The sequence below is a fragment of the Lepidochelys kempii genome, chromosome 1, assembly GCF_965140265.1.
Source record: "Lepidochelys kempii isolate rLepKem1 chromosome 1, rLepKem1.hap2, whole genome shotgun sequence".
In the NCBI taxonomy this organism is placed as follows: Eukaryota; Metazoa; Chordata; order Testudines; family Cheloniidae; genus Lepidochelys; species Lepidochelys kempii.
This window is the reverse complement of record NC_133256.1, coordinates 321,703,364-321,727,491: the sequence shown is the minus strand read 5'-3', so window position 1 is coordinate 321,727,491 and position 24,128 is coordinate 321,703,364. Positions and strand designations below refer to the sequence as shown.

The 24,128-nt window shown below is 41.8% G+C and overlaps 2 protein-coding genes across 11 annotated transcripts in view; both read left to right on the top strand.

Moving 5' to 3' along the window:
• Window positions 1-24,128, top strand: part of CPNE8 (copine 8) — a 296,010-nt gene that overhangs the window by 170,138 nt on the left and 101,744 nt on the right. For all 10 annotated transcript variants that reach the window (XM_073328394.1, XM_073328405.1, XM_073328393.1 and 7 more), the window contains 2 exons: window positions 1,332-1,393; window positions 20,240-20,286. In XM_073328394.1, the coding sequence (XP_073184495.1) occupies window positions 1,332-1,393; window positions 20,240-20,286 (109 nt within the window). The remainder of the gene's footprint in view (window positions 1-1,331; window positions 1,394-20,239; window positions 20,287-24,128) is intronic.
• LOC140911455 (uncharacterized) lies at window positions 13,545-19,406 on the top strand. The gene is made up of 3 exons (XM_073344542.1): window positions 13,545-13,949; window positions 15,456-17,706; window positions 19,375-19,406. Exons 2-3 carry the CDS (start codon window positions 15,489-15,491, stop codon window positions 19,404-19,406), a joined length of 2,250 nt encoding a protein of 749 aa, XP_073200643.1. The 5' UTR covers window positions 13,545-13,949; window positions 15,456-15,488.

The window sequence follows — 24,128 nt, the reverse complement described above, 5'->3', positions numbered from 1 at the left end:
CAGTATAAATAAATGCCTCACGATGCCAAACAAAGTAAAAGACTCGCTATCCTGGTGGACACAACCACATAACATATGCCTAGGAGTGCCTTTCAACCAAACCCCTCCTACATTGACTATTATGATGGATGTGTCCCTCATAGGATAGGGAGCACATCTGAACTCACACTCTGCTCAGGGCCATTGGTTCCCAACAGAAGCCTGACTTCACATATATCTACTAGAACTAAGAGCCATTCGCAGTGCATGCACGAACTTCGTACCCATGATCAGAAACAAGACCATACGCATTCTCACAGACAATTTAGCATGCATGTTCTACATAAATAGACAAGGGGTTTGTTAGGGGGCTTATTCCTTCACCCACTTACTTCCCTGGTCCTTCTCGCATGAACAGAGAGCAACAATACCCGAAGTCCAAAGGTGCAAACAATTCGATGTTTATTGGTGTGAACTTCCAGCAAGCATGATTCCAGTTTCCTTCCTTAGTATCCTCCTTCCCAGCTCTGACACCACAGAGCCTTACACCTGTGTCCCTGTTCCCATTCCTACCCTTAGCCAAACATGATTCCAATTTCCTTACTCCCATTCCCTATTCCCATTTCCCCCTTTAGCAAAACATGATTCCAGTTTTCTTACCCCCATTCCCTGTTCCCATATTCCCCCACCCACCCCCTCCCACCCCCTCCCACCCACACCCACTCACTATCTCATTGACTACAGATTATATAGTAAAACTTGAGTTCTGCTTAGGTATACCTTAACCAATCATTTTCCTGAAATTTAACTAACCAATCCTAACATATTGTAACATGATTATGTAACTAGTTATATCCCACCACCTTAATGAGTTTACACCCAGCAAAATTAATTATACAGCAGACAGGAACAATCACAGAACCAGAGAGATTATACAGACAAAGGATAGCAAAGTGGGAACTATAATGACAAAACAATACAGAAGTGAGGATTTCACATCCCAGCTATTGATAAGTGAGTTCTTGCCAGACAGGATGCTATCAAACTAAGTTCCCTTTTACATTTTCTAGGCACTTCCCTTTCTCTGGAGGTGATAGGAATACAATTCTGTCCTGATAGTGCCTAACAGCCCAATAGCACCTTATTTCAATGTGACTAGTTTGGAATGTGAGGATGTGACTGTTCACTTCCTAGCTTATGGCTGCCTCTGCTGCTTAGCCAAAGGCCTTAGCCTAAGAACAGGGCCTCAGACTGTCACAGTAAGAGAAGGCCCTTACACCGGCAGACAGTGATTTTGATTCTTTCTTTTAGGAATGACCATTCATGCCTGATTCTGTTTTACTTGATTTCAGGTAACATTGCTTTCCTTCCTAATTGAAACAGAAGTTTCATTCCTTGACTATATTAAAGGCGGGTAAGTGATCCCTGCAAACTTTTCTTGTTTTCCTGTTTTCATTATAATTCACTATTAACCGGTTTACATTCTTGCTAAGTGATAGTTCTAAATATCCATAAGAATTGCATTGCTTTTTTCATTTTAAGGAGTAAACTTCCTTATTGATTTAAAAAAAAAAAAAAACCAACCCTAACTATATAAGAAAGTTTTATGTTTTGTTTTGGTAAGGTTTTATTTTGTTTGTTAATTGTGCTTATATCTGTTTTTGTATTCGCGAAATCAGTGCTGAATAAGTGTACCTTGCACTTGGAGCAGAAGGTGGTAAGGTTTGTGATGGTTCATAATTTCTGTGGAACTTCATTCCACAGCCCTGGGGCTGGCCCTCAGAAAGGTTCCATTGTGCCTGTACAGTAGAGTTGTTGATCATGGTCCTCACCCTGGAGTTTTAGGCAATCTTTTTGGTATCCCAGAACTAGACCATTGAAGTAGCTTGCTTATTAACTAATTTGAGAATGGTTTGAAGGTGTAGTCCTATGTATAATCCATTGCAATAGTCCAATGTCAAGGTAACAAAGGCATGGATAACCATGGCAAGGTCAACATTAAAAAGGCCAAGTAAATAATGAGCTGCACTGAACAACAATTGAGCGTCAGGAGCAATTTAAGATACTACAAAACATTCCTTCTCCTCCTTCCCCTTGCTCCCAACATTAGAACCAATTCTCGCTGTCTCATTTAATTGCGTCCCTCAGTCTTTTAGGCCTAAGGCATAACTTGTCTTGTCTGGATGGAATTTCAACTGCCTTTCTTTAATCCATGCCCTGTCTTACTAGACACTGTGTAACCTGTTACCAATACCCAGGCAAAGTCAGAAGAGACAGAAATATAAAATTGGGTGCTGTCTTTGTGGAGACCCCACTCCCCAAGATTAATAACAGTTTGATGAAAGCTGGCCCTTCTCTGAGTCCTGATTGGCATGGCGTGAACAAACAGGAGAAACTGGGGCTCCATCTCCACAGAGCTCTAGCTAGTTAGAGAGATGGTAGGAAATCCCACTCCATCTTGTTGCAGCCTCTCTTGAGAAGAAGGGATGGCAGCAGTGGCAGAGAACAAACATGCAACTGCTGCTGCTGAAGGGACATGGCAGGCTGAGAGTCCGAATCCTGTGATAGAGTACAGGCCCCCAAAGCTCCTCACATGCTGCACATGAGGATCAGCCAGAGCCTAAAGGAGGGAGATCCCTAATCAGTGGCTGATGCTGGGGGAGATAACATTGGGGCTGTCTGTTACTGATCAACATGTCTGTTGCTAATAGAGCTGAGTGTTGGTTACTGATAATGGTGTTGGGAGTGATTTCTTGATGAATTTCTTCCTCCCCAAAGGGAGGGTTCTCGACTGCAAAGCAAGTTTGGCAGTCATTACTAGAAAATACAGCCCCACCCTGTCAGTTTCCTGAATTCATCACAACCCATAGTTCTTCACTACCCACTCCCAAATGGTCCTATTCATACCATGAACAAGAAGGGTGATGAAACAGAACATTTGAAAACTCGTGAGATAGCCCTTGAAGCAGATTAGTGGGAGAGGATAAAAAGAGATGCTTTCCTTTACGATACTACAGATGGACACCCACACTTTATTTAGATGCTAACTTTATTTTTGATTACAAATATATATGCTATAAAAAACAAAAGAAATAGTATTTTTCGATTCACCTCATACAAGTACTGTAATACAATTTATTTGTTGAACTGAAAGTTGAACTTACAGGTGTAGAATTATGTACCAAAAAAACCCCTGAATTCAAAAATAAAACAATGTAAAACTTTAAGGCCGACAAGTCCACTCGGTCCTATTTCTTGTTCAGTCAGTCACTCAGACAAACAAGTTTGTTTATGTTTGCAGGAGATAATGCTGCCTGCTTCCTGTTTACAGTGTCACCTGAAAGTGAGAACAGGTGTTTGCATGGCACTGTTGTAGCTGGCGTCACCAGATATTTATGTGCCAGATGCGTTAAAGATTCATGTGTTCCTTCATGCTTCAGTCACCATTCTAGAGGACGTGCATCCTTGCTGATGATGGGTTCTGCTCGATAACGATCCGAAGCAGTGCAAACCAACGCATGTTCACTTTCAAAATCTGAGTCAGATGCCACCAGCAGATGGTTGATTTTCTTTTTTGGCGCTTCGGATTCTACAGTTGCGTCGGAATGTTGCTCTTTTAAGACTTCTGAAAACATGTTCCACACCTCATTCCTCTCAGATTTTGCAAGGCACTTCAGATTCTTAAACTTTGGGTTGAGTGCTGCAGCTATCTTTAGAAATCTCACATGGTACCTTCTTTGAGTTTTTTCAAATCGGCCGTGAAAGTGTTCTTAAAACAAAGCCAGCAGCATTATCTCCCGTAAATGTAAACAAACTTGTTTGTCTTAGTGATTGGCTGAACAAGTAGGACTGAGCAGACTTGTAGGCTCTAAAGTTTTACATTGGGTTATTTTTGAGTGCAGTTACATAACAAAAAAAATCTACATTTATAAATTGGACTTTCATGATAAGGAGATTGCCTTATGGTATTGTAAGAGGTGAATTGAAAAATACTATTTCTTCTGTTTATCCTTTTTGTAATGAAAATAATAATATAAAGTGAGCATTGTACACTTTGTATTTTGTGTTGTAATTGAAATCAATATATTTTGAAAATGTGGAAAAACATCCAAAAATATTTAATAAATTTCAATTGGTATTCTGTTGTTTAACAGTGCGATTAAAACTGTGATTAATCACGATTAATTTTTTGAGTTAATCATGTGAGTTAACTGCAATTAATTGGCAGCTCTACTATGTATATATGACATAGAATATATTTATCCCCATCTCCCACCATTTAATTGACTCTTGCCATCACAAATTACATAGCTTACTCTACTGCACGTGACAATTTCATAGAGCAAAATATTGGAGTCAGAGCTGCAACATTTTGTGCCACAGCATACCTCTGAAATTAAAGACATATGATAGGTTGGCTTTTCAGCTGCGGTATGTTACCTAGATTGTGGCATTCTTCGTGGGAGGCTGGACTGGTTGGGCAAGAAGACTAGGAACTGGGGGATCATAGGCCTGAACTGGAGGGATGGAGATGAAAATGGGCTTTGTTGGGCAAGGAGATTGGGACTGAGAGATGGAAGGCATAGGGGAGGCAGTAACTGATTGGGCATGGAGACCAGGACTAGGAGCCAGAGAGACAAGATTAGGAGATGGTGTGGAAAATGATGATGGGGACTGGGAGCCAGTTAACAAGGGAAGGACGTATGATGATGATATATGAGGAGAGGGTAGGAGACTGGGACTGGATGGTCAAGGAGCCTGAAGATAGGAACCAGTGTAGAGGGGAATGAGCTTTGGAAAGGAAAAATAGATCTGACAAGAGGCTGAGGGGCAGAAATGTGACTGTCTGGATAAAGAGACTGGGCAAAAGGCTGAGAGAGGAGGTTGGTGTGGGAGGCTGAGTTGCCTGGGTAAGAAAACTAGAACCTGGAGCCAGTGATGTGTGTTAGGGGGAAAGAGATCAGACGAGCCGGGAGGAGAGAACTGTTTCAAACAGCCGTAAGTCAAAGGGTACTGTGTAACTTTTACTGTGCAGCAGCAGTGTCCATATGGCCACTTTGTGTGTGGCAGGCTGGTGCATTGTAGATTCACACACCCCACACCCCTCTTGCTGCTCTCTATGTCCTGTATAGACAATCACTTAGACCGGGTGTGATGAATACTTTGGGACTTGGCCAGCAAACCCAGAGGGGAATCTAGGACTGACTGGGCAAGGAGACTGGGCCTGGGATAAGAAATCTGAGAAGTGCAAACTAGGACAGTAGAGGCAGGGAGAATGCAACTGGGACAAGGAGCCAGGGGTGGAGAAGAGAGAGGACTCGGACGGGGAGAGGTTGGACGGGTCATGGCAGAATGAATCAGGCTTGGGAGGGAATGGGCAGAAGAGTCTATGGCTACTAAAGTACTGGAGTGGAACCCAAGGTTCCTGAGTCTCACCTGCTGTCAGCAAACATCTGTGAAACCCACTAGCAAAGTGTGTGTCTTGTCTCCTTTAATCCACGTAGAGGACAGCAACCTGCTATTGCTATAAGATACTCCCTTATCTCAAGTGGTCTGTGCAATGGATCTACAGGTTCAAATCCTGCATCTGGGTGTCAGTATGATGCCACATGCGAGAATTTCTGTTTTTCAATTTGCTTTTTTTTAGAATTTAGGAAATTATATACTATAAAACTGTGGTAAAGAACGCTATTAAGGTTGCAGAGTGAAGCACTCAAAAGTTATGTAATGCCAGAGTTATGCATTTGCTTAGTTCCCATAATTGCACTTATTGCAAAATGTTGTTTTTCATAATTGAATAGATGGGTGAGTTTCACCCACATTGTTGTAGGGTTATAAGAATGATTCATTCCTGAACTATAAATACCTCTGTGCCTAAGGAAGGGCATGGATTCAAACAAATATACCAGTACTGTACTGTTAGAATGCTTGTCTTCTGCATTTAACAAATGTCATAGTTTTGACTTCCAGAGTGGTATTCTGTGTACATACTGAGTTGCATAGATTTCCTGCTTCATGGTAACTTAAAAACTCTAAATTTGACGACATTCAGTCAGTAAATGTCCTTGAATTGCAGGATATGAGAACTCTGTAGTGTCTCTGTGTATTTATTATAGGTTCTTTTAAACATAATCAGAGAAAGCACAAGAGGAATAAAAATATTGTGTCCATATATGTTTTGTTGGGGAGTAAAAAACTTATTTTATGAAGAATTTAAAATCTTTTAATGACTTTTTTAGGGGTTTCAACTGCAATTTTTAAAAATAGTTTGAAAATACTTTTGTTGGAATCTTTATTGCTTAATTTTGCCCTTTTCAAATTTGTTACTTTGGAAAGCTATCACACCTATTGTAAGGCATTCTTTCTACTTTCTGACTGAACTAAACACACCTGGAGATTTTTAAGAGCAGATTAGACAAACCCCTGTTAGGGATGGTCTAAATAATACTTAGTCCTGCTATAAATGCAGGGAACTGGATTAGATGACTTCTCAAGGTCCCTTCCTGTCCTGCGAGTCTATGATTTAATTTCTCAAATATTCTTTCTCTAAAATTACACTAATATGCAGGACAAAATCACCCAGATTATGCTTGCATATATTTCAGTTTGGAAATCACTATCTTTTTTCCTGGTCTGAGTTCTTAAATAATCTATTTATTTACAATAAATTATAAGGGACTTTAATTACAAAAATTTTGTAGATTTTAGTTCAATATTAAAAAATAAATACATCATACTCATGAAGTTAGTTTGAATAATTAGTGTGACAATTCTCCAAACATCATATAGAATAGAGTTCTCCCTAAAATCCTATTGAAGTCAAAACATCACTTCTGTCTGTCAGTCCATCCACCTTATCCTGGGTCCATCACTATAGTATCTCAGCACTTTTTAAAAATAATTGTTGTTAGATATTGCTAAATCATTGCTTGCAAAACAGCCTTACATAGATTAAATAAAGCTGTACTTGGCTTTGTTCAACTAAAACTAATTAATAAAGTACATTGTGCTTACAGGATTTAAACATTTAAGCCAAAATTTAAAAGTGAAAGCTGCTAGGTCTTGATACTTTTGAAATTCATTTTATTTAATCATGCACCTAAATATCAATGTAGAAGCTCAACTTTAGGCAACCATTTTTTAAGAAAATTGACCTTTATGCTATTAGGTATTGAAGACTGAAACTGCGACATAACTTCTTAGGTGGCCTGTGTACTGGGTGTTTCTGAACATACCAAACAGTGCAGTATGAGAGTTACCAGAACGTAGTAATGTAAAACATATTTTTATTTGTTAATGATCACACAAAATGATAGTAGTAATGAAATTGGATTGAAATTGGAAGATTCAAATAAAACATTATTAGATTCTATTAACATAATGAATTGTAGAAAAATAAGTTCAGTGCACTGTAAAGCATGTCCATAACTTTTAGTTTGTTTCCATAATGCAGACAAAAGTATTCTGAGGAATGTTCTGCAAATGAATAAACTAATCATCCTTCTTGGTTTATAAAATGTTCATCTCTGGTATTTCCACAACAGATAGTTTCTGAAGTTAGTTTTCCCAGCCTGTTTCAATTATGGCCATGTGATTCGTGCTTTATCATATTTACCTGTTATAAGGAAAATTCTGCTGAACCTTAACTATGGTGGAGCTCATGCTCCTCTGTAATAACCCTTCACACAGGGGTATGCATGTTTGCAACTGAATTCTTATCTTGGAAAAAATTTCCTTCACTGACTCCAGTGTTCTTTGCAAGTGAATGTTGGGTAGAAGCTTCCATACCTATTTTCTGTTCAAGGAATACTTAAGCAAATTTAATGTGGCTAAACCACTAGGATTGTCCATAGTTTTTGTTTTGTTTTGGTTGCGGCAGTAGGGGGAGAGAGTTATTGGTTTTACTACTTATTACTTTCTCTATAGAAATAACTCTGAAACAAGCATAGATTAAAATGAAAGGATAACTCATAAAAATAAGTGTTTGCTTTGGTCTTATTTTATATCACAGTTCATATAGGTATGAAATTCATAGAATCATAGAATATCAGGGTTGGAAGGCACCTCAGGAGGTCATCTAGTCCAACCCCCTGCTCAAAGCAGGACCAATCCCCAATTAAATCATCCCAGCCAGGGCTTTCTCAAGCCTGACCTTAAAAACTTCTAAGGAAGGAGATTCTATCACCTCCCTAGGTAACGCATTCCAGTGTTTCACCACCCTCCTAGTGAAAAAGTTTTTCCTAATATCCAACCTAAACCTCCCCCACTGCAACTTGAGACCATTACTCCTTGACACACACAAGCACTCTTCATTGATTCCATGGCCAGAAGGGTCATTGTGTTCATCTGGTCTGACCTTCTGTATAATACAGGCTAAAGTACATCCCCAAAATAATTCCTAGAGCATACCTTTTAGAAGAACATCCAATCTTGATTTAAAATTTGTCAGAGATGGAGTATCCACCATGACCCTTGGTAAATTGTTTCTGTGGCTAATCACTCTCACCGTTTGAAATTTATGCCTTATTTCCAGTCTGAAGTCTAGCTTCAACTTCCAGCCATACCTATCTCTGCTAGATTGAAGAGCCAATTTTAAATATTTGTTCCCCATGTAGATACTTGAATACTGTAATCAAGTTGCCCCATAATCTTCTCTTTGTTAAACTAAATAGATTGAGCTCTTTGAATCTATCTCTCTGAGACATGTTTTCTAATCCTTTAATCATTCTTGTGGCTCTTCTCTGAACCTTCTCTAATTTATCAACAACTTTCTTGAATTCTGGGCACCAGACGTGAACACAGTATTCCAGCAGCAGTCACACCACTGCCAAATACAGAGATAAAATCGCTTCTCTACTCCTACTTAAGATTCCTCTGTTTATGTATCTCAATATACATTAGCCCTTTTGGTCACAGCATCACACTGGGAGCTCATGTTCAGCTGATTATCCACTCATGACTCCTAATTCTTTTTCAGAGTCACTGCTTCGCTGGATAGAATTCCCCATCCTGTAAGTGTGGCCTACATTCCTTGTTCTGCTTGGGTTAAAAACAGAGGGCTGCAATTTTATGAAATCATGTAATACAAATTACATTCAAACAACTGCCCAACCTCTCCAAGCTCATCACCAGCAGCAAGCTCTGCACAGACCAGGATATACCAAATCTAAGAGGCACCAGACCCTGACAAAACAACAGATGCAAAACCTGCAGACATATCTCCAATGATCAACTCCCACAACACACCTTTCAAGATCTCTGGGTCCTACCCATGACTATGTATACACTACTGACCTTACAGCAGCACAGCTATACCACTGCAGCTGTGCTGCTGTAAGGTCTCCCGCGTAGCCATTCTATGCCGGGGAAGAGCTCTCTCCCACTGGCATAATTAAACTACCCCCATTGGGTGGCGGTAGCTATGTCGGCGAGAAAGCATCTCCCACCCACATGCCACTGTCCACACCAGTGCTTTTCTCAGTCAGGCGCATGTTGTTCTTTTTTTCACACCCGTCACCAACAAAAGTACTAGTGTAGAAAGCCTAAATGCCCCAATAACAACTATGTGGGTGAAACGAGGCAATCACTGTGCTCTCAAATGAACTCAAACAGGAAAATGATAAAAGACAAAAATACTATATCATCTGTTGGTGAACACTTTTCACAAAGCGATCACATTATATCTGATCTCTCAATCCTCATCCTCAAAGGAAACCTGCACAACACTTTCAAAATACAAGCCTTGGACCTTAAATTCATAACTTAGCTAAACACTAAAATTCATAGTCTTAATAAAGATACTGGATTTATGGCTTATGCCAACAATCTGTAACACAGTAACTTTTTTGTTCTATGACTACAGAGGTGTTAATGGGCCACTTCACCTTGAATGGTCCCTTAGAATATGTGCTAACTACTAATGCTAAACCAGGGGTTCTCAAACTGGGTTGGGACCCCAAAGTGGGTCAGGACCCCATTTAATGGGGTTGCCAAGGCTTGTGTTAAACTTGCTGGGGCCTAGGGCTGAGGCCAAAGCCTGAGCCCCACCGCCCTTGGGCTTCAGCCCTGGGAAGGCGGTAGGGCTAAGGTTACATGCCTCCTGCCCAGGGCAGAAGCCCTTGGGCTTCAGCTTTGCCCCCTCTCCACCTGGGGCAACAGAGCTGGGATGGGCTCAGGCTTCAGTTCCCACCTCCTCAGGTCATGTAGTAATTTTTGTCAGAAGGGGGAGTCACAGTGCAATGAAGTTTGAGAATCTCTGTGCTAGACTATCTGCTTGATCGTGTATTTAGCTGTGACACTCTCACTACCTTTCCCAGATCCGAAGAAGAGCTGTCTGTAACTCAAAAGCTTGTCTCTTTCTAACAGAAGTTAGTCCAGTAAAAGATATTACCTCACCCACCATGTCTCTCTCTAAAGTACCCCAAAAGTTAATTTAGCCAGAAAATCTCATCCCATTAGTTACCTACTTAGTTGACTGGAAACAGCAGCCTGCCATATCCAGCACTTTCTTGGAGACTGTGTCCTTCACAAGCTGAGGATCTTCAGGCTATCATTCCTCCCTTGTTGAGGAAAAAGACTCTGTCCACGGTTATGAGGCCCTGTCCATGTGTCATATGGAATCTATTCTGAATGGTAAGGTTCTGATTTTTGACTCATTCAGCTGCAAAGCCTAGACCCATTGTTCCCCATCTTTTGCCTGTCTTTGATAAAAGTTTAAACCTTCAAGTAACTACTTGTGCCACGTAAAAACATTTATCAACTATAAATTTCAACCAAGAAACAACACAAGGAAAGCAATGCATAGAAACTCAAGCTATTCCAGCTTGATCACAGTCAAAATTACTTCATGAAAATGAGTGCACAAAGAAGACATGTTTTTTCTTCTCTGAGGAAGAATTGCTTGAATCTTGGCTGATGACAAAATCCTCCTCTCTTCTACCCTGTCAGTTTCTAATAGGGATTTATGTGTATGAGCCACCTCTAGAGACATGCGGGAAAAGGTGAAGCTCCACACAAAACAACGGCTAGACCAAGCTGCTTGGGGAGGGGGGAGATTCCTTCCCATTTCCAAATATGGTGATCAACAGAATTCTGAGTACCACAGCAAGAGTCCCTTGTAGAAGAATTGGGACACAAAAGCCATGACAAACCAACGAATCACCAGAGTTCAATGACAACTCGAGCCCATCTACTGAACAGATAACTAAAGAATATAGATAGAAGCTTCTAGCTTACCAAGCTGAGAGCTAGGGTTAGCTGAGTTTGAAGCCTTTTATCCTAATGGAGGTAGGCATCAATTTGCATGCACAGAGTCATATTTCTCATGCTTTTCAGTAGCTAATGGCTATATCAGGTGGTTAAAGACTCCTTCAAGTCCTACGGGGCAAAGCAAAATATTGTCCCCCATGGAGGCAGGAATCTGCATTTCCTTTTCAAGGAATTATCCACAAATCCTCATAATTGGGTTCTTCTTACTTGGGACAGCATATGGACAATTAAAAAGCTATGCAGCAGATGATGCCACAGTGAGGAACACTTCAGAAACTGTGTCCATCAGACAGACTACAGAAGGCTGATGGCTGAAAAGATTTTGTTAATTTTCCAGTTGAGATTTAGTCCTTAGTTTTTTCTACTTATGCCAGCTCTTTTTCTTCTATCTGTTTTTCACCTGTACTTCTTCCTGTTCCTCTCTGCTGTATTCAGTATCTGTCTGGCCCAGTCTCCTGCTGCCAGGCAGCTTGGAATGGCAGACTCAGAAAAGAGTGCACAAGGAAGAGGTTGCTTTTTCTATTCTGAGAAAAAATTGCTTGAATCTTCGCTGGATGACAAATTCCTCCTTTATTCGACCCTGTCAGTTTCTAATGAGAATTTATGTGCCTGAGCCACAACACCTATAAAAGACTGGTCTTTCCCCTCACATAGTGTGTCACATCAAAGGGCCTTTTTTAAAAAAGGCAGGGAGAAAGCAGCCCAGCAGCTGCTGTTACCAGCAGAGACAGCAAGGACACCAAGAATAACTCTCCAGGTGAAAGGTTTCAGAGTGGTAGCAATGTTAGTCTGTATCAGCAAAAAAGAATGAGGAGTGCTTGTGGCACCTTAGAGACTAACAAATTTATTTGAGCATAAGCTTTCATGGGCTAGTGTTACAGGACAGGCCCAACAAAGAAAACAGAACGCCACTAGCCATTACCTTCAGCCCCCAAAACCTCTCCAGTGCATCATCAAGGATCTACAACCTATCCTGAAGGACAACCCATCACTCTCCCAGATCTTGGGCAACAGGCCAGTCCTTGCTTACAGACAGCCCCCCAACCTGAAGCAAATACTCACCAGCAGCCACACAACACAAACACTAACCCAGGAACCTATCGTTGCAACAAAGCCCGTTACCAACTGTGCCCACATATCTATTCAGGGGACACCATCATAGGGCCTAATCACATCAGCCACACTATCAGATGCTCGTTCACCTGCACATCTGCCAATGTGATATATGCCATCATGTGCCAGCAATGCCCCTCTGCCATGTACATTGGCCAAACCGGACACTCTCTACGCAAAAGAATAAATGGACACAAATCAGATGTCAAAAATTATAACATTCAAAAACCAATCGGAGAACACTTCAATCTCCCTGTACACTCAATTACAGACCTAAAAATTGCAATAAGCAACAAAAAAACTTCAAAACCAGACTCCAACGAGAGACTGCTGAATTGGAATTAATTTGCAAACTGGACACTATTAAATTAGGCTTGAATAAAGACTGGGAGTGGATGTGTCATTACACAAAATAAAACTATTTCCCCATGTTTATTCCTCCCCCCTCCGTTCCTCACACGTTCTTGTCAACTGCTGGAAATGGCCCACCTTGGTTATCACTACAAAAGGTCCCCCCTCCGCCCCCGCTCTCCTGCTGGTAATAGCTCACCTTACCTGATCACTCTCGTTACAATATGTATGGTAACACCCATTGTTTCATGTTCTCTGTATATATAAAATCTTCTTACTGTATTTTCCACTGTATGCATCCGATAAAGTGAGCTGTAGCTCACAAAAGCTTATGCTCAAATAAATTTGTTAGTCTCTGAGGTGCCACAAGTACTCCTTTTCTTTTTCTCCCTACGGTTACTCACATCTTCTTGTCAACTGTTTGAAATGGGCCATCCTGATTATCACTACAAAGGTTTTTTTTTTCTCTTCTGCTGATAATAGCCCACCTTAATCGATTAGTTTCATAAGAGTTGGTATGGCAATCCCCATTTTTTCATGTTTTCTCTGTCTGTCTCTCTTCCGACTGTATTTGCCACTGCATGCATCTGATGAAGTGGGCTGTAGCCCGCAAAAGCTTATGTTAGTCTCTAAGGTGATACAAGTACTCCTCATTCTTTCTCTAGGTGAAGCAAGTGTCCTTGACCTTATGTGGTTTGGCTATCCCTTTCATGACAAAAGAAAATAGCCTGAAGACTCCCTTGTACATTACCCTAAAGCTGGCAGGCCTGCACTGCTTCTCATCATCTTTGTTCCTTAGAGCCAATAAGCTATGCAAAATGGTGATGTGCCTGAGGTCCTAACAGTCTGATGATGTAGGCCAAGTGAAGCTTGATGGCCATACCCTTAGAACAGTGCTTCTCAAGCTATATGATGTGAGGGACCGGCAGTTTTTTTTCCCCAATGTGTGCGCAGACCCGCAGCCGATGGCCGGTCTGCGGACCACCACTTTGAGTAGCACCGCCTTAGAAGACAAGCATCTTTAGGGGGAGACTCTGGATAAAGCAAAACAGTAGGCCTCATTTCATAAGATTATAAAGCTTCTGATACTTTCAGAAAGACTACAACAGCTTTTATCTCTCCTCAGCGAAGTCCAGCTTCCAGTCTAAGTTTTAAAGGTTTTCATAAACTGATTTCCATGGATTTCAGACGAATTATGAGTATTCCAAGGGAACTAAAGACTATTCCTGACACAACAGGTATGAGCAAGTCTCGCCTTTTCTGAGAGGTAGGATCTGCCATTATGTGCCTGGTAACTACAAATTGTTGGCATTTATGCAATAGAATTCAAGCACCTAGCCATGGAGCACTTTTTATTCCATCCCCAATTTTTTTAGACTGGGAGAAATGGCAGCAGATCAAGGCAGTATTCTAGCTGCTGCAGGACATTCAAGTAGTAAGTATACTAGATGGTTGGAACTTAACAAAAAATATGTCAGTGCACAAGGGGGAATAGACTATTGCTCACTCAATCTTTGCTGTTCTAGTGTTAAAAGGGCTAAAATTTAAAAAAAAACTTCTCTGTCACTGACATCAGTATGTCTCTAAATTCACAGAACAAATCTATTGAATAATAATAGATGCTTTTCAGGATAGCGTAGAACTCCAAATTGAAATGGTGTTCCTTATGGTCAGAACTTTAGCTCATAGTGTGGGTAAGCTGGCTGCTCAGTCTTGCTTGTTTCCTGTTATACTTTGTCCTGGTGAAAGCCACACTTAAAATGTTACCGTCTTTTTAAACCTAAAGTGGATTCTCAACACCATTGGGATCAGGACAGTCACATTCCCTACTTCTTTGCCAATCCAAAATCCTCAAATGAAAGAGAACCATGCTTCCTGACTGTCTTTAAGAATACTATTTTCTTAGAACACAGCAGTTCCGGTCCTGAGATTTCCTTTTTATATTTGTTGAAAGTTCCAAGTATGGTTTGTCCTTAAGAAGGGGAGGAAGTCCCTGCAGTGTCTTAGCAAAATGGATCATAACTGGTATTACATTGATTTGCATACCATTTTATTTGTTCCTTGGCAATAAATTCTCACTTTAAATTCTGACTTTAGTGATAGCTGACTCTTGGACCCAAGATTGTGTCCTCTGTCCTACCCATTAAGAGTGTAAAAATGGCCATACAGGGTCAGATCAATGGTCCATCTAGCCCAGCATAGTGCCTTCTGACAGTGGCTTGTATCATTCCCTCTGAAGCACTTCATAGAACAGGACGATTAACAAGTGATCCATCCCCTGTTGTCCAGTCCCAGCTTCTGGCAGAGATTTAGGGACACCTAGAGCATGAGGTTGTGTCCCTCACCATCTTGGCTAATAGCTGCTGATGGAACTATCCTCCATGAACTTATCTAATTCTTTTTTGAACCCAGTTATGCTTTTGGCTTTCACAACATCCCCTGGCAACGAGTGCCACAGGTTGACGTTACATAGAGTGAATTTGTGTGGGGGGGTGGAGGGTGAGAAAACCTGGATTTGTGCTGGAAATGGCCCACCTGATGATCACTTTAGATAAGCTATTACCAGCAGGACAGTGGGGTGGGAGGAGGTATTGGTTCATATTCTCTGTGTATATATAAAGTCTGCTGCAGTTTCCACGATATGCATCTGATGAAGTGAGCTGTAGCTCACGAAAGCTTATGCTCTAATAAATTGGTTAGTCTCTAAGGTGCCACAAGTACTCCTTTTCTTTTTGCGAATACAGACTAACACGGCTGTTACTCTGAAACCTGTCATTATGCAAGGCACTGCATTTAGCCGTATGGAGTGGAAATCTATCAACTGCATGAAAAAACTTGTACAGATACAGACAGACATCATCTTCCTTTCCAAATGCAAACAGATGGACATCGTACCAAAAGGACTGAAGGTAAAAAATCCATTACAATCTACATACCACACAGACTATGCTGACAGCTTGTGCCACACGCTCCCAAAGAAACTGCGGAATCACCTGATCAACATCCTCTACAGCAAACAGGGAAAGATTAAGAATGAGCTCTCAAACATGGATACTCTCATAAAAAACCAACCTTCCACACAAGCTTCCTCGTGGCTGGATTTTACTAAAACTAGACAAGCCATTTACAACGCACACTTTGCTTCTCTACAAAAGAAAAAGGACACTAAACTTTCTAAACTACTACATGCTACAAGGGGCCACAGCAATGGTTCCCTCAACCCACCTAGCAATATTGTTAACCTATCCAACTATACTCTCAGCCCAGCAGAAGCAGCTGTTCTATCTCGGGGCCTCTCCTTCTGCCCCTCCACCCCCACGAACATGATACAGTTCTGTGGTGACCTAGAATCCTATTTTCGACGTCTCCGACTCAAGGAATATTTCCAAAATACCTCTGAACAGCATACTAATCCACAGAGGTCTCCCTACCAACACTACAGAAAGAGGGATTCTAGGTGGACTCCTCCTGAAGGTCGAAACAGCAGACTGGACTTCTACATAGAGTGCTTCCGCCGACGTGCACGGGCTGAAATTGTGGAAAAGCAGCATCACTTGCCCCATAACCTCAGCCATGCGGAACGCAATGCCATCCACAGCCTCAGAAACAACTCTGACATCATAATCAAAAAGGCTGACAAAGGAGGTGCTGTTGTCATCATGAATAGGTCGGAATATGAACAAGAGGCTGCTCGGCAGCTCTCCAACACGAGTTTCTACAAGCCATTACCCTCTGATCCCACTGAGAGTTACCAAAAGCAACTACAGCATTTGCTCAAGAAACTTCCTGAAAAAGCACAAGATCAAATCCGCACAGACATACCCCTGGAACCCCGACCTGGGATATTCTATCTACTACCCAAGATCCATAAACCTGGAAATCCTGGGCGCCCCATCATCTCAGGCATTGGCACCCTGACAGCAGGATTGTCTGGCTATGTAGACTCCCTCCTCAGGCCCTACGCTACCAGCACTCCCAGCTACCTTCGAGACACCACTGACTTCCTGAGGAAACTTCAATCCATCGGTGATCTTCCTGATAACACCCTCCTGGCCACTATGGATGTAGAAGCCCTCTACACCAACATTCCACACAAAGATGGACTACAAGCCGTCAAGAACACTATCCCCGATAATGTCACGGCTAACCTGGTGGCTGAACTTTGTGACTTTGTCCTTACCCATAACTACTTCACATTTGGGGACAATGTATACCTTCAGATCAGCGGCACTGCTATGGGTACCCGCATGGCCCCACAGTATGCCAACATTTTTATGGCTGATTTAGAACAACGCTTCCTCAGCTCTCGTCCCCTAAAGCCCCTACTCTACTTGCGCTATATTGATGACATCTTCATCATCTGGACCCATGGAAAAGAAGCCCTTGAGGAATTCCACCATGATTTCAACAATTTCCATCCCACCACCAACCTCAGCCTGGTCCAGTCCACACAAGAGATCCACTTCCTGGACACTACAGTGCTAATAAACAATGGTCACATAAACACCACCCTATACCGGAAACCTACTGACCGCTATTCCTACCTGCATGCCTCCAGCTTTCACCCTGACCACACCACACGATCCATCGTCTACAGCCAAGCTCTGCGATACAACCGCATTTGCTCCAACCCCTCAGACAGAGACAAACACCTACAAGATCTCTGTCAAGCTTTCTTACAACTACAATACCCACCTGCAGAAGTAAAGAAACAGATTGATAGAGCCAGAAGAGTTCCCAGAAGTTACCTACTACAGGACAGGCCTAACAAAGAAAATAACAGAACGCCACTAGCCGTCACCTTCAGCCCCCAACTAAAACCCCTCCAACGCATTATTAAGGATCTACAACCTATCCTAAAGGATGACCCAACACTCTCACAAATCTTGGGAGACAGGCCAGTCCTTGCCTACAGACAGCCCCGCAACCTGAAGCAAATACTCACCAACAACCACATACCACACAACAGAACCACTAACCCAGGAACTTATCCTTGCAACAAAGCCCGTTGCCAATTGTGCCCACATATCTATTCAGGGGACACCATCACAGGGCCTAATAACATCAGCCACACTATCAGAGGCTCGTTCACCTGCACATCCACCAATGTGATATATGCCATCATGTGCCAGCAATGCCCCTCTGCCATGTACATTGGTCAAACTGGACAGTCTCTACGTAAAAGAATAAATGGACACAAATCAGATGTCAAGAATTATAACATTCATAAACCAGTCGGAGAATACTTCAATCTCTCTGGTCACACAATCACAGACATGAAGGTCGCTATCTTAAAACAAAAAAACTTCAAATCCAGACTCCAGCGAGAAACTGCTGAATTGGAATTCATTTGCGAATTGGATACTATTAATTTAGGCTTAAATAGAGACTTGGAGTGGCTAAGTCATTATGCAAGGTAGCCTGTTTCCTCTTGTTTTTTCCTACCCCCCCCCCCAGATGTTCTGGTTTAACTTGGATTTAAACTTGAAGAGTGGTCAGTTTGGATGAGCTATTACCAGCAGGAGAGTGAGTTTGTGTGTGTATGGGGGTGGGGGGGATGTGAGAAAACCTGGATTTGTGCAGGAAATAGCCCAACTTGATTGTCATGCACATTGTGTAAAGAGTTGTCACTTTGGATGGGCTATCACCAGCAGGAGAGTGAATTTGTGTGGGGGGGTGGAGGGTGAGAAAACCTGGATTTGTGCTGGAAATGGCCCACCTGATGATCACTTTAGATAAGCTATTACCAGCAGGACAGTGGGGTGGGAGGAGGTATTGGTTCATATTCTCTGTGTATATATAAAGTCTGCTGCAGTTTCCACGATATGCATCTGATGAAGTGAGCTGTAGCTCACGAAAGCTTATGCTCTAATAAATTGGTTAGTCTCTAAGGTGCCACAAGTACTCCTTTTCTTTTTGCGAATACAGACTAACACGGCTGTTACTCTGAATACTTTCTTATGTTTGTTTTAAAACTGCTTTCTATTAATTTCATTTGGTGACCCCTAGTTCTCATGTTATGGGAAGGGGTAAATAACAGTTCCCTATTCACTTTGTTCTTCACACCATTCACGATTTCATAGACGTCTCTCATATCCATCCTTAGTCGCCTCTTTTCTAAGCTGAATAGTTCGTCTTTTTAATTCTCCTCATATTAAGCTGTTCCAGGCCCCTAATCAATTTTTGTTGCCCTTCTCTGTACTTTTTCAAATTCTGATACATCTTTGGGAGATGGGGCAACCAGAACTACATGCAGTATTCCAGGTGTGGGTATACCATAGATTTATATGGGGACATTATTATATTTTCTGTCTTATTAGCTATCCCTTTCCTAATGGCTCCTAACATTATGTTGGCTTTTCCGACTGCACATTGAACAGATGTTTTCAGAGAACTATCCATGATGACTCCAAGATCTCTTTCTTGAATGGTTACAGTTAACTTAGACCCCATCACTTTGTATGTATAGTTGGGATTATGTTTTCTAATGTGCATTACTTTGCACTTATCAACACTGAATTTCATCTGCCATTTTGTTGTCCGGTCACCCTGTTTTGTGAGGTCCCTTTGTAACTCTCTGCAGTCAGCTTTGGGCTTAAGTATCTTGAGTAATTTTATATCATCTGCCAACTTTGTCACGTTACTGTTTACCCCCTTTTCCAGATCATTTCTTGAACAGCACTGGTCGTGTATAGATCATTGGGGACCCCACTACCTACCTCACTGCTCTCTGAAAACTGACCATTTATTCCTACTCTTCATTTCCTATTTTTTAACCATTACCAATCCATGATAGGACCTTCCCACTTATCCCATGACAGCTTATATTGCGTAGAAAACTTTGGTGTGGGACCTTGTGAAAGGCTTTGTGAAAGTCCAAGTACAGCATATCCACTAGATCACACCCTTTGTTCACATGCTTGTTAAAATCCTCAAGGAATTCTAATAATTGGTTAGGCGTGATTACCCTTTACAAAAGCCGTGTTGATTCTTCCCCAACATGTTGTGTTTCAACCAATTTGTCTGGTATCTGAAGGCAGGGGGGAGGGGAAAGCCAAGGGAGGGAGGTGGGACAAAAATAAATGAAAGCCAGGCATGTCCTATATAGTGTATCGTGTATGAAGTTATTGCTATAAAATTAATTGGTAAAGTATTTGAACTGAAGCTTTGGTGAAGTGGACAGGTTTCTCCAAGATGGGACCACTGAAAACCCATCCAGTTACATAACGCTTCTACATATTTAAAGGGAGAAGAGAGACTCTTTCACAAATGTAGTTTACAGGTAAGAGAAAATTAGGTTTCAAAGAGTAGTAACCTCAAGAATTGATGTTTCATTGATGATACTGTATAAAATACAAAATAATGCACAATGATTTTAACCTGAATTTTGCAGTGATACCTTTTGACCAGAAAACTAATACATTGTAACATGTATATTAGTCCATTAAAAGGTATGTTACCTCCCTTGCATATTTTTTCCAATTATCAATGGTATTATTAACAAGATTCCTATCTGCTTGTTTGACAGAACCCAAATCAATTTCACAGTGGCTATTGATTTCACAGCATCAAATGGTGAGTAGCAAAAGTAGCTTCTTGTAAAATTGAATGCTATGTCCAGATTCAGAACATTTTTTCTTTAGTACTACATATGTATTTCTATATTTATTCTACACAGCTTAGATTTGCAATTATTGTGTATTATTTGTATCACTATACTGCTTAGTGGCCCCAACTGTATCTCAGCCCCATTATTATAATGTACAAACATAGAGTAAGAGACAGTTCCTGCCTCAAAGAGCTTATAGTTTAAATAGACAAGACAGACAATGGGTTGGGAGAAAGAGATATAATAAACAAGCAAAGCGAACATTGTGATGACCTGCAAACATCATGTTCATCATTTTCAAGGCAAGGAGGCCAATATGTTCATCACTGGCGATCTTATCATGCCACCAAAGCTTTTGGTGACCACATGATCAGTGACCATGTAGCAGCATTCTTTAGTAAACATGCTTTGTAATTTGTTATTCTTCCATCCAAGAAAGCTTTCAAAACCAAACCAGTGCTGATAGAGGTGGCTCCTGAGTTCAGCTATGAATATCCTCATTGCTAATCTTCTCCTGCCACTTACATGAAATAGCTGATGAAGACAAGCAGAATCAAAATGCATAGTCAGCCTGTGGAACTCCTTGCCAGAGGATGTTATGAAGGCCAAGACTATAAAAGGGTTCAAAAATGAACTAGATAACGTTCATGGAGGATAACTCCATCGATGTCTATTACCTGGGATGGGCAGGAATGGTGTCCCTAGCTTCTGTTTGCCAGATGCTGGGAGTGGGCAACAGGGAATGGATCACTTGATGATTACCTGTTCTGTTCATTACCTCTGGGGCACCTGGCATTGGCCACTGTCAGAAGCAGGATACTGGGCTAATGGATCTTTAGTCTGACCCAGTATGGCCGTTCTTATGTTCAAAAATATCAGTTCCCTGCTCTTCAGCCTTCTTCAGCACCCACATTTTATTGCCATGAAGTAAAGATTATATAACTGTTTGTATAAATATTCAGCTTTCTGGTAAGCTTGCTGTCATAAAGTTTCCACAAAGGCCTCTGAAGAGCTCAAAACATAGTGTCAGTTACTGCTATACAACTGTCATGGAGTCCCTGGGCGATGCTCTGGAACTGCTCCCTATGAAGCCAGTCAGGACTCACACAGCTTCCACCTTCCTGGGTCTGACCTCGGAGCATTCAGCATCCTCTGCCCCTCCATGCGCGTCCCACAGCGAGTCCACCCAGGCAGGGCTCCTGGGGAAGCCAGAGGGTCCTGCACCCCAACTTCACAGTCAGACTTGACTCTCAGCCAGCCAGTAAAACAGAGGTTTATTAGACAACAGGAACATGGTCTAAAACAGAGCTTGTAGGTACAGAGAACAGGACCCCTCAGCCGGGTCCATTTTGTGGGCAGTGCGCTGGACAACCATGTCTGCACTTCACTCCCTGTCCCCAGCAAGCCCCAAACTGACTCACTCTCCACCCCCTCCTCCTCTGGGCTTTGTCCCTTTCCCAGGCCAGGAGGTCCCCTGATTCCTTTGTTCTCCAACGCTTTAGCTATGACCTTGAAGGGGGGAAGGGCCCAGGCCATCAGTTGCCAGGAGACAGAGTGTAGGCCATTTATGTACACTGGCCCTTTGCTCTGCAACATTTACACCCCCTTATCCCACCACCTAGAGACTTAAGAAATGCATAGGGGAAACTGAGGCACCCCTACAATATTCAGAGGAAACATTAAGAACAGTCCCACTTCGTCACAACAACCATCTATATTTTTCAAACATCCTCAATCATTGTCTATGATGCTTTCCAAGTAGTTGACAGTTGTCACCTGCTCCATCTCCCATCCAAACAAGTTAATAGTAAACTGATTTTAATCTGGATTTGGAGCCTGCTTGAAGGTAATTGTATCTGAATTAATAATCAGACCAATGTGCGCTGCTTCTTGCCTGACCAGATCAGCCATCAGCTGTACTGATTCACCATATTGAGCCAACAAGGCAATGCCATCGTCATATTCGAGGTCTCAAAGTAAAATGACAATCACCTCAATGCCACTGACAGATGCCGCTTCAAGCTTACCCCTCAACCAGCAATGCTGATATTGAATAACAATGGAGACAGAAGAGATGCAAGGTAGTTGGGGTAATAATTTTTATTGGACCAACTTCTGTTGGTGGAAGGGACAAGTTTCCGAGCTTCACAGAGTTCTTCCTCAGGTCTAGGTAAAGTAACCAGAGTGTCCAAGCGAAATAAAAGATGGGACAAATTGTTAATTGAAGGGGTGCATACCTGTTATAGAAGATCACTTAAAATGAAATGGGCAGTTAACACCCCTTCAGTTGTAGGACAATAGAGGGTTAGCAGAGGCAATGAGGGTGTGTTACAAATTGTTATAATGAGCCATATAATCAGTATCCCTGTTAAAACCTGTTTTTTAGTGTCCAGCAAAGTTATGAATTTAAGATCCCAGGCTCATTTTTTGAAGGTGTTGTGCAGGTTTCCTTTGAGGATGAGGACTGGGAGGCCAGATACAGAGTGATTGCTTTGTGAAAAGTGTTCACCGACGGGTGATAAGTGTTTTTAAAATCATAGGACTGGAAGGGACCTTGAGAGTTCTAGTCAAGTCCTCTCCACTCATGACAGGACTAAGAGCTTGTCTACACTGGCAACACTAAAGTACTGCCAAGCAGCGCTTTAATGGGCCTTGTGTGGTCGCGGCAGAGCACTGGGAGAGAGCTCTCCCAGAACTCCAAAAAAACCCCACCTCCACGAGGAGTGCGGCTCCCAGCACTGGTGCACTGTCTACACTGGCGCTTTACAGCGCTGAAAATTGCTGCGCTCGGGGGTATTTTTTCACATTCCTGAATGAGAAAGTTGCAGCGTTGTAAATTGCCAGTGTAGACAAGCCCTACGTATTATCTACACCATCCCTGGGAGGTGTTTGTCTCACTTGCTCTTAAAAATCTCCAGTGATGGAGATTCCACAACCTCCCTGGTCAATTTATTCCAGTGGTTAACCACCCTGATAGCAAGGAAATTTTTCACTATGTCCAACTTAAACTGCACTTACTGCAATTTAAGTCCATTGCTTCTTGTCCTGTCTGCAGAGGTTATGAAGAATAATTTTTCTCACTCCTCTTTGTAACAACCTTTTATGTACTTGAAAACTTATGTCCCCTCTCAATCTTCTCTTCTCCAGACTAAAAAAACCCATTTTTTTCAATCTTCCCTTTATAGATCATGTTTTCTAGAACTTTAATTATTTTTGTTGCTCTTCTATGGGCTTTCTCCAATTTGTAGACATCTTTCCTGAAATGTGGCTCCCAGAACTGGGCACAATACTACAGTTGAGGCCTAATCTGCATGGAGTAGAGCAGAAGAATTACTTCTTATGTCTTGCTTACAACAAACACTCCTGCTAATACATCCCAGAATGATGTTTGCTTTTTTTACAGTGTTGCACTGTTGACTCATATTTAGCTTGTGATCCACTATAATCCCCAGATTCCTTTCTGTAGTACTCCTTCCAAGGCAGTCATTTCCCATTTTGTATGTGTGCAACTGATTGCTCCTTTCTAAATGGAGTATTTTGCATTTGTCCTTATTGAATTTCATCCTATTTACTTCAGATCATTTCTCCAGTTCATCCAGATTATTTTGAATTTTAATCCTATCCTCCAAAGCACTTGCAGCCCCTCCCAGCTGGGTATCCTCCACAAACATTGTACGTGTACTCTCCACCCCATTATCTAAATCATTGTTGAAGATATTGAACAGAACTGGACCCAGAGCTAATCCCTTCAGGACTCCACTCAATATGCCCTTCCAGCTTGACTCTGAACCACTGATAACTACTCTCT

Bases quoted from the DNA above. Each gene is read 5' to 3' on its own strand.
- LOC140911455 (XM_073344542.1), top strand. From the start codon at position 15,489: ATGCAAGGCACTGCATTTAGCCGTATGGAGTGGAAATCTATCAACTGC. The intron at 17,707-19,374 runs GCAACAAAGCCC...CCCCTTTTCCAG, and splicing joins TAACCCAGGAACTTATCCTT to ATCATTTCTTGAACAGCACT.